Source organism: Coffea arabica, chromosome 1c (genome assembly GCF_036785885.1).
Source record: "Coffea arabica cultivar ET-39 chromosome 1c, Coffea Arabica ET-39 HiFi, whole genome shotgun sequence".
In the NCBI taxonomy this organism is placed as follows: Eukaryota; Viridiplantae; Streptophyta; class Magnoliopsida; order Gentianales; family Rubiaceae; genus Coffea; species Coffea arabica.
In genome coordinates, this window is record NC_092310.1 from 47,530,504 (window position 1) to 47,541,314 (window position 10,811).

Consider the following 10,811-nt stretch of genomic DNA (forward strand, 5'->3'; position numbering starts at 1 on the left):
TATATGTAATATAATATTTATATAATAATAATAATAATTTTTATATTCATGAATTCGGTGAAATTGGAATTTACCGAATTCCGAATTGAATTCAGAACGAATTCGAATTCGGAATTGGTGAATTCGAAATCGAAATCGATCGAAAATTCTGATACCAAAATTTCGAAAAATTCTGATTTCAAAATTCCAAATTACCGATTTCGATTTTGATTCACACCCCTAAACTCTTTGCGGGGAAACGACAGCCGCTTAGCTGTCTTCTCTTCTTACTTAGTTTTCTTTGTCATATGCTTATGCGAAGGTTCTCAATGAACTCGCGCGGTTTCTTCTGAATGATGCGTGAGTAGTTTTCTTTTCAAGTCAAAGAACAATGGAAGATTTGTTTCATCCAAAATTATGAGATCGAATTGATTATTTTTATTTCTTTTAGTTACTGGTATTTGTATATTCTCTTGTTTAATTTCTTATGATTATTATTTTATTTGAATATCAAGGGCGCCTGATATTTAATTAATCTAATAACCTAAAACCAGTTAGAGTAGTTAAATCCGTAATTGTTTAATTGTTCTAAATTAGTAGTGACTGGCATGATTGGATTTGTGTTAGGGGAATATATGGGCTAATTTAAAATAATCCTCATAGCGTGTTATTTAGTTAGAACAGGGCTTCTCTAATTCTTAAAGCAATTGAAAAATTGAACTCTATGATCGTACCTAGAGTTATTTGTTTATTAGGGAAGTGATTAGTGGTCGTACCTTGATCACCAATACAGTGAGGAGAAGTTGATTGTCATCACTTGTTTGGCAATTATAGTTTGTTTGTTAGTGTGTGAATGAAATTATTATTGCATCCATGATCAATTGAGTGAATCATTTTCGAAGTTATTTCTTGGCTAGAGTTTATTTATTATTGTTTCATTTTTAGTAAATTACTAGTTAGGCTTTTCTATTTGATTTGTTTAGTTATTCATATTTAGTAAAAAAAAATGCAACAAATTTTTTTCGCAATGAGAGAAAAAAATTATTGTACTTCTACCCATTGTTAGTATTTGTATCTGTTGTTTCAGTACCTACATCTTATGGACCACGGGCAGGAACGGTTGCAAGTTATTCCTAGCGGTTTTGTGCATTTTGCACACCGCATAACTTTTTGTTTGCGCAACGTGTAATCTTATAACAAATTTTTGTGAGCCCCACATACGTTATTAAAAATGAAGTACAAGAAATAACCTGAATCGTACAATTTTTTTGAACCAAATCCTGACCGTGCACTATTCAGGTCCCTGCCCTGTCTCCACATCTTATATCCTGGAGGCTTCTGCTCCTCCTATTCCGGTTATAGAGTCAAGGAATCTTTTGGACTACACCGTGGATGCCTAGATTGGCAACATTGCAATGGATCCCGCTGTTGTGTTTCACTTGACTGGCTGTCGATATTTAATGAAGACTTACCTACCTGGCCACCTAAATTGTGATGACTTATCAAGGAACTGAGTGTTCGTTGCATCATGTTTAAAGAAGAATATGCTTATCCAATTGAGATATTCCTTGATGCCTCATGTGAGAGTTGGCCATTTTCAATTCAGTCAAATAAAGATATTGAATCATTTTGGACGGTGAAACACCTGATGTAAAGAAAGAATTCCTTGAACGGCTGGACATAATGCTGGCACGTTGAAAGTCGTGTTGCAATTAATATGAGATAAGTGCAATTAGTGCTAAAACCTTTGTATTTATCTTATGAAGAATGGACAAATGTGCCTAGAATTTGTAGAAAGAATGTGATACTATGATTTAAAAAAAAAAAAAAAAACTAGATGTAGTTTGATTTTTTTTTTTCACACCTACTACTTCGGGTATCTTATCTCAAAATTTTGCCGAAATTTCAAATAGATTCTGCTAAGTTATTTCCAAGCTGAGGTAACCAATGTCAAGCAACCAAGCTCATTTATTTTTATTCAATTTCTCATTTTCCCTGCTTTTTATATAACATTATCCAGTCTTATCTGTATACTATTCCTTGGTTTCCGCTAGACTCAGGTTTTGACCGTTGTTTACCCTTTTCTTAGGCACCGGACAAAGGTGCCAAAAGGTGCATTATATCTTATCTTTATCTCATAATCGATGCCTGAGTGTGAATAGGCAAATGAAACTTGGATCCTGTTACCAATTCTAGAACGAGCACTAATCGTATATATAATTACCATTCATCTAAAACTTTTAACGATGCCACAGTATATAAAAGATTAATCCTAAACGTAATATAAAAATCATCTCTCTTTTTTCCGACTCTGCCTAGTCCTGCAACTGACTCTCTTTTTCGTACCTTCAACCATGCATTCCTATTCCTGCTCTTCCAAACCAGCACACTGGAAGTCAAGCATAGCAGAGCTATATTCGAGTCCTTCAAACCACAAAGAAAAGGGCAGCCTGTCCCAGATAATATAGATACTATTATAACAGATGTAGATACTAACATAATAAGTGTAGATAATAATATAACAAGATGAAAAAAAAAATGCAACCAATCATTTTCATAATGAGAGAAAAAATTTATTGTACTTCTACCCATTGTTGTATCTATTGTTTCAGTACCTACATCTTGTACCCTAGAGGCTTCTGCTCCTCCTGTCCCCAATTATAGAGTCAAGGAATCTTTTGGAATATACTGTGGATGCCAAGATTGGCAAAATGGCAATGGGATCCCGCTGTTGACTGCACTAACCATATCCATATTTGTGGTGGTGGTACCACCTTATTTCATCTCCATCACGAATGTGCATTACTATCGATCATTGGTCACTAAATTTTAATTAGAGAAAGTAATGGTGATGGGCGATACTTTATCTAAAAGTTAATTAGATAAAGTATCACCCACTTTTATTTCTCGATGATAAATGATTGATTTTAGTACATTAGATGGCAATATCAACTTTTATTATACTGAAAAATATTTAGATACACAAAAATACAAGCTTGGTGATAAAGTGATAAAGCTTTTACACAATTGCAGCTTATCTTTTATATGACACCCTTTTGGTTGTAATCCTAGGAATAGCGATAAACTTGTTAGCACCAAAAAAAATCACGCAGCGAAAATAACATTAAAATTTTACAAATAATAAACATTAAGAAAGGCATGGAAGGAAACAAAATATTCTGTTTCAATTCACTAATTTTTCTTTGTCAAAATTACTACCACTGCCTCTACCAAAACCATCTCTTAAATTAAAATTATTACCTCTATCGCATCCAAAATTCGATGTACCTCCTCTACCTGTACCTCTATTATTGTTGCCGCGACCACCTCTATTATTGTAATTACCTCTATTATTATAGCTTGGGTTCTTCTGATTGGATTCACCTTGCTCCTTGGCTTCATTATTGCCTCCCAAATGCAACTAAGTCTGTAAATGCATTCTCTATTATATCCTTCTCCGGGGTATTCTCGAACTTCCCATTAATTCTTTGTTCATGCAGAATTAATGATCCCTACAAATTTTCAATACTCAAATTCTCCAAAATTTTTGTCTCCCGGATCACAGTGATATCCTTTTTAACTTTTTATCCTACAAATTGCTCTTTATGCAAAACCTAGACAATGGTGTTATATCGAAATCTAATGTATAGTTGTGATAAAACAGGCACAAAAGTAGTTTTCATGATGTTTGGACCTCAAAAGAATTTTACTTTGAGACACTGCATGAACTGGCAAATGGGCTAACACCCTACCAATCTGCCATCATAGTTGTGGATCGTTGTGCAGTTAACTCTGTTAATTCTTGTGGGTCAGTTTCTTTTTTGTTCCATGTATATGGACTGCCTCCGTTATGCTGCAAACAGTCTTTTATAGATGTCTCTAGGACAATGTATTTGGATTCTTTAACATTTTTCTGCCAAATTTCTTTTACATATTTGGATTACATAACTTTTTTTCCTGCTAAATCTTTATTTATATTGTTGATATCGATAACCTGCAGGTTCTTCAAAGACAGTGGACATTCTTGAAGGGGTGTAGATGTATATCTATTTCCATCTATGGTGTAAATATTAGCAAGCAAATGTCCAAGGCAAACTTGAATATCACTTGTATGTGGGGGGAACTTCTGATTCCAAATTGTTGTAGGGAAGGAAAGGCTAAATTCTCTCTCTGTCATTCTTTCTTGATAATAGAAAAACAAAATGTCACAATACAAAAAATTCAATTAATAAATGTTCCCATCGTTTTTCATTCTTCTTTCAAAGTTGCAATGCATCATAGTTAGGATTAGCTCCCCTTTCACCAAGGATTAGATTGTTTTGATTGGACTTAAGTATTTATTTACCCATATAAAATGGGCTGTCATACCCTACACGAAGTACCACGGAAACATAGCACCAAAACCCAAAATCATATTTTAAATATCGTGAAATTATGAAGTAATATGTTATGAGTGGTGCAATTCAATCGAACAGCTTGACTCGAGCTCGCCAGTAGCTCGGTCAACTGCTTGACTCGAACTCAATCAATGCCAAGTTCAAATTGAGTTCGAGCTACTCGATTAAGGTTCTGAGTCAAACTCGAGTATGTATATCATATACTCAAGAGTTCATCGAGCTCTATCGAGTACTTGGTGTAATATTTAATTAATATATTATAAATTATTAAATTATCTTTTTAGGCTGATTATTTATAATATTTACGACTCTAACCATTTGTCTGGCTCAAGTATCAAGTTCCCAACTTCTTGAGCTCTATTAAGTCAAGTTCGAGCCTTCCAGTATTACGTCGAATTGAGTTCGAGCTTTGTTTAAACCACTCGCTCAAGTTTGAACTCGAGTTCGAGTACTGTTACTAGGCATCGAGTTTGAGCTCGACTATGACGATACTCGAACTTGACTGACTAAATATCACCCCTAATTATGATGTTAGTCATTAGACATAATGTTATCTATTTGTATGACAGATGCTTAACAGGGATTGGATATAAGGGCCTCTAGGCACTGTGTCGTGAAATAGCAAACTTGAGTTTGGAATATGTGTAGGGTTTATTTGATAGAATAGAAATTTAAAAACTGAACTTTGAAATTTAAAATCTGAAATTTGAAGCCAATAAATTACTGGAGTATATATCACATCAAATAATAAGTGAATAACTTATCACGTATTGTTTGGAGTAAATTTTAACTATTAAATTCAGTGTCACTTTTTTTAATTTAAATGTTCTATTTTTCTGTTATCAAAAGCATCTAAATATATTAATATCTAAACCAATTAAATTTAAGTGCTGAATTGAGTTATCAAATAGGCCTAAATATCAAGGAAGCAATAAATGTGATATTGTACAATTAAACAATAAATTAGGTGTACAAATACTGCCTATCAGGTACCCATTTAAAAAATTCAAGAGCTATTTCTTCCCATACTAAACAAAGGCGCCAAGTTAGAGATGTTCGGAAATTAATATCTGCCAACACCAAAGAAATGACATATTTAGGTTAGGGATAAGAATTTAGATTCCACATTTGACACACTTAAAAGGTATTGGCAAATTTTGATCTATTTTCTTTGTGAACTTTTATTTGGTAATGGTGATTTGTAACATCTTATGTAATAAAAAAAAATGAGAATATATAACACAAGAAAAATGCAACTCATGGTCTTACTCTCTTTTTTTATGATGATGACAAATATTATACTTACATACCAATTCTTTTTCCTGTCACTAAACTTGTGGCGGTTGTATGTCAAACTAGAATTAAAATGCACAGGAGAGAAGTAAAATAAAGTAACTATAAAAAAATTAATCCAATTTATATCATTCAGGGAGAAAAATTGATCACGTAGGTTATTTAGACTAAATTGTGGAATTTTTATGACTAAGGTTGATGTCTCGTGACTTAAAAGATCACGGGATTCGATTTTCCTTCTCCCTCTCCGCTTCTTAAATCCACACTTCTCCTGCTAGTAAAAGAGAATAAAATAAATAAAACGAAATAAAAATGTTGTGTTTCACTTGAGCTGTCAATATTTAATGAAGACTTACCCACCTAGCCACCTAAATTGTGATGACTAATCAAGGAATTGAGTATTCGTTGCATCTACATTCAAAGAATATGCTTATCCATGTGAGATGTTCCTTGATGGCTCATGTGAGATTTGAGTACTTTCAATTGAGTCAAATAAAGATATTGAATCATTTTGGACGGTGAAACGCCTGATGTAAAGTAAATAATTCCTTGAACGGCTCGACATAATGCTGGCACATTAAAAGTCTTGCGTTGCTATTAAAACCTTTGTATTTATCTTATGAAGAATGGACAAATGTGCCTAGAATTTGTAGAAAGAATGTAATACTATAATTTTTTTTAAAACTCGATGTAGTTTGATTTTTTTTTTTCACACCAACTACTTTGGGTATCTTATCTCAAAATTTTGCGCAAATTTATATAGATTCTACTAAATTATTTCCAAGCTAAGGTAAAAAAATGTCAAGCAAACAAGCTCATTTATTTTTATTCAATTTCTCATTTTCCCTGCTTCTTATCTCTACACTATTCCTTGGTTCCCGCCGGACTCAGGTTTTGACCGTTGTTTACCCTTTCTTGGGCACCGGCCGAAGGTGCCAAAAAGTGCATTATATCTTCATCTCATAATCGATGCCTGAGTGTGAGTAGGAAAATGAAAGTTTGGATCCTGTTACCAATTCTAGAACGAGCACTAATCGTATGTATAATTATCATTCATCTAAAAACCTCTTAACGATACCACAGTATATAAAAGATTAAATCCTAAACGTAATATAAAAATCATCTCTTGAAAATGTCACTCGCTCGAAGTTATCATTTGTGTCTAAATGACCAAAACACAATAAAAGTTGAAAAATAAAATAAAGCTAAAATTGGCCAATACCTTTTCATCTTATGCCCATATTTTGGCTTTTCTGTGATAAATAAAGTATCAATCCCATGTGAGAATAGAGCTAACTTATCCCCAAATTAAAACCCTCAAAAACAGAATGCCAAATTGTTCAAACAAAATTGTGACATAGCAAATGCTTGAATTCTGTTATGGAGATTATACTTTCATTTTTGGATCATCATCCATCATCATCTTTTGGTCAGTATGGTTATTATGGTCATATATGTTTAGGCAAGTTGGGTAACTCAAACAAGTCCTTGAGCCTACTTCAAATGTTTCTCCTCCATTCCAGCCAACTATAGCCCATTTGTAGTTCTGTCGAGCATGGTCCAACTGGGTATTGAAACAATAAATCTTCTGAGTTGAAACATAAATTTTTAGGCCGTGTTGAATGAGAGCTTTCATGTTGTGAAAAGCCTATTTAGGCTTAGTTGAATGAGAGTTTCACACTTGGCGGTGTTCTTCCAATCCACATTCTTCTCCTCTATTTATCAGGCCTAGTATAACCCATGGGTATTTTCCAGTATACCAGAACGATACACATAGTTGAATCAGAGTTTTCTTATTGCCAACTTATATCCAAGAATTCAAGAAGCAATATCCACAGGAAAGCAAATTGAAGAGTAATCTCATATGGTTTGGCAACCCATTGAAGGGAGGATTTATCAAATTTCAAGGCACATCAAAGGAAACAGAATACATGCATGGCTCTCATTTAACTTGTGAAATACAAAACTTTAGCAAATTTAGAGGGATGGTTCTCAATTGAATGAGACCATTTTAACAGACTTCAACGGGAAAATACAACAGGAACTTGTCTAGTATTTGTTAGTCTACTCTCCTTATATTTCATTAAAGGTCACACCATCGGCTTTTGCCCTCTCCTGATCGAACCAAATGACAGTCCGGAGGCACTTGCCCTCAATGAGCAACTTGAAAGCCTTGTTGATGTCTTCAAGCTTGATCTCATGCGTCACAAACAAGTCCAACTGAAGCTCCTGCATTTGCGTTCAAAGATTTAAGCGATCAGAAAGAGATGTGGTAATTTTGCAACAGGTGAAGAACAATTGTGTGGTAAAATTGCCATTGAAAGCCTAGTGAAGGTAACAGTTACCTTATCCAAGTAACGTTTTGCAAGAATGGCAATATCAAGATTAGGCTTGAGACCACCATATTGGACTCCTGTGATGGTCTTCCCGCTATGATTATTCACTAGGGAATTGAGGATAAACTGCGAGTCTGGCTTGTCCACTCCTAATATGATGGTCTTTCCCCATCCCTGAAGTTAAAAGATTGCACATAAAAATCTCATTTAGTAGCTGCAACCAGCAAAACAAATGCTCTAGGACAGATCAAAATGATGTGCCATTGAAGAGACGAACCTTTCTGCAGCAAGTAAATGCTTCTTGTGATAGGGATGGCAAGCCCACGCATTCAAAGCAGTAATCAGCACCAAGGCCATCAGTCATCTCAAGAATCACCTAATTTGTACAGAAAAAAAAGCAGCAGTTGAAAATTATGACTGTTTTTCAGAACACTGTGTTTTCCAAAGTAGTGGCTCTGTTGTTGCAGTATAAAATGTTAGATGTATACCTCGCTCGCAAGTTTGCCGCCAAGTTCCCTTGGGTTGATAAAATGGGTGATGCCAAACTTTTTACCTGAAGAAAAGCAAAAATCCGGCTAGTTGAGAAAGAGATCGTATGGGGGATTGCAGCCTCAACTTGAGGCCTATGCTTTATGGAACTCCGAAAATTTCTCAAATATGCATTGTTTACCTATTTCAACTTTGTCGGGGTTCAGATCCACACCGATAATTGTCTTAGCTCCACGAAGTCTTGCTCCTTCAGCAACCTATAAAATTTTCCACTTCTGAATCAATACTTTGATGGTCTATAACAAATCTAATGCAGTATGAATCAAGAAACATTGATGCTAATAAGAATGCTGCAAGACTTTACCGCCAATCCAATTACTCCCAATCCAAAAATAGCTACAGTTGTACCCTCTTCAATATCGGCTGTTTTCCATGCCGCACCTACACCTGAAAGAAGAGTTCAGGTTTTCAAGATGGTAAGTCACGGCGCTACAAAAAGAATGTGCCAGTGAGCTATATTGTGCTCATCTGCAACAGAAAATGTGAAATAGGTCCTACGCACAATACAAGTTCAAAATGAATCGAATTGAGCCAGGAAGAATCGAAGCGAATGGCATTACCAGTTGATACTCCACAGCCAAGCAGGCATGCTCTACTGGCAGGAAGTGCAGGATCGACTTTTGTAACGTGAGTGATGTCCACCACGGTGTACTCACTGAAACCTGATGTGTAGCCAAAGTGGTAAATTGTCTCTCCTTTGGTATCAGAAAACCGGCTAGTCCCATCTCTAATATAAGGAGACAATTCGAATCTCAATTTGGAGCATTGGTTGCTTTTGATGGATGTGCAATCAGGACATTCTCCGCAGTAAGCCAAGAATGATGGAATGACAGTGTCTCCCACCTTTACATCCTCGATTCCCTCTCCAACACTCTCCACAACCCTACATTAAACAGAATCAAACATGATCAGAAATTGACTAAAATGCTTTGAGCAAAGCCACGACCTTGTTAGTACTTAGCAAGAATGAAAAAACTCACCCAACAGTTTCATGACCAAAAATTCTTGGATAATACCCATGAGGTTCCTTCAAACAGAACAAGAAAGTTTGTCAGAATATGAGCTGAGTACAGATTCATGTGTAGAGTGATGCTGATCTGTGTGGTGATTAGAGGAGATGAGATTCATACTTTGAGCCTCCAGAAATGGATGTCACTGAAGCAGAGGGCGGAGCACAAGACTCGAACGCGAAGCTCACGGGCTTTTGGAGGGGCAACTATGATTTCCTCTATCACTAATGGCTCCCCTGCTTTCCTGGCAACGGCAGCTGCATCCAACAAGCGAAGTAATTACACATCTTCTGGCAGATTTCAAGAACAAGTACATATGTGCCGGGATGTTCATGATAGAAAGCACAGAATCCGTGTAACAGAGGATTGTGGATAATTTCCACATACTCCACATTATTATATTGCCCGAATTGGAGATAGATTGAGCAGAGAAATTCAACATAAAAACCAGTAATTACTTACTGGGCAAGAGGGCTATTAAAGAAACTCAAAAAACAGGGCCAGATTATTATACTTTCACTACCATGACTGTCAAAGAGGGAGACATACACAATTTAGACGCATTCCTAGTACGAGGTTGCCATGGAATGGAAGAACAATAGTATTTTATTCAAGCATGTAAATAATAACATGGAAGATAACTCAACAACGACGACTAAGTAAAGTAACGGAGAGTATTCTTCTACCAACATAGTGGCATATTGCATCTTAGTATTATTTACCTCTGCAATGGATGGGCTTCCCAACAGTGTTGCTTACTTCTTGGTTCTGTGCCATTGCAATGAACACAGATTCTCTCAACGAAAACTGAAATACAAAAAACTAGGAAGACTAGAACTGTAATACAAATGCAAAAGAACTTGACGAAGTACGATGGAAGGAAAGCCAGTGTAGCTTAAAGTATTTATAGGGGTCGGGGGCCTGGGTAGGATGTACGCGAGTCGAGCTACTCGCGAGTAGCTCGGTCAACGACTCGGCTCGAACTCGGGTTGACCGAGTTCGAGCCGAGTTTCGAGTAGCTCGAATGAAAATCGAGTCGAGTTTCGAGTCGAAATAGCCCAGCTCGACGAGTCGGAGTTATTTAAATAATATATTTATAATTTAAATAATATATATGTATTATAATTATAAAATAACCATTATGGGTATAAGTTATATGAAATTTACAATATATCCTTCTTTATAATAAAATCCTATAATGGCAAAAAAGTAATAACATAATTGTAAAAAGACCTAAAATGAAAAAA

At 35.5% G+C, this 10,811-nt stretch overlaps 1 protein-coding gene across 1 annotated transcript; it reads right to left on the minus strand.

The window, feature by feature from the left end:
* Window positions 1–7,537: 7,537 nt before the first annotated feature.
* Window positions 7,538–10,447, minus strand: LOC113725187 (alcohol dehydrogenase-like 7). The gene is made up of 10 exons (XM_027248197.2): window positions 10,287–10,447; window positions 9,685–9,821; window positions 9,535–9,581; window positions 9,115–9,437; window positions 8,859–8,941; window positions 8,676–8,751; window positions 8,494–8,558; window positions 8,283–8,381; window positions 8,015–8,179; window positions 7,538–7,898 (listed from the first exon to the last, which is right to left on the minus strand). Exons 1-10 carry the CDS (start codon window positions 10,339–10,341, stop codon window positions 7,743–7,745), a joined length of 1,206 nt encoding a protein of 401 aa, XP_027103998.1. The 5' UTR covers window positions 10,342–10,447; the 3' UTR covers window positions 7,538–7,742.
* Between the last annotated feature and the right edge of the window lie 364 nt (window positions 10,448–10,811).

Excerpts from the sequence above, each read along its gene's own strand:
- LOC113725187 (XM_027248197.2), bottom strand. The coding sequence starts at position 10,341 with ATGGCACAGAACCAAGAAGTAAGCAACACTGTTGGGAAGCCCATCCAT. Across the intron at positions 8,382-8,493 it reads GCGGCAAACTTGCGAGCGAG|GTGATTCTTGAGATGACTGA; the intron begins GTATACATCTAA and ends TGTACAAATTAG. Across the intron at positions 8,180-8,282 it reads CATTTACTTGCTGCAGAAAG|GGATGGGGAAAGACCATCAT; the intron begins GTTCGTCTCTTC and ends TTTTAACTTCAG.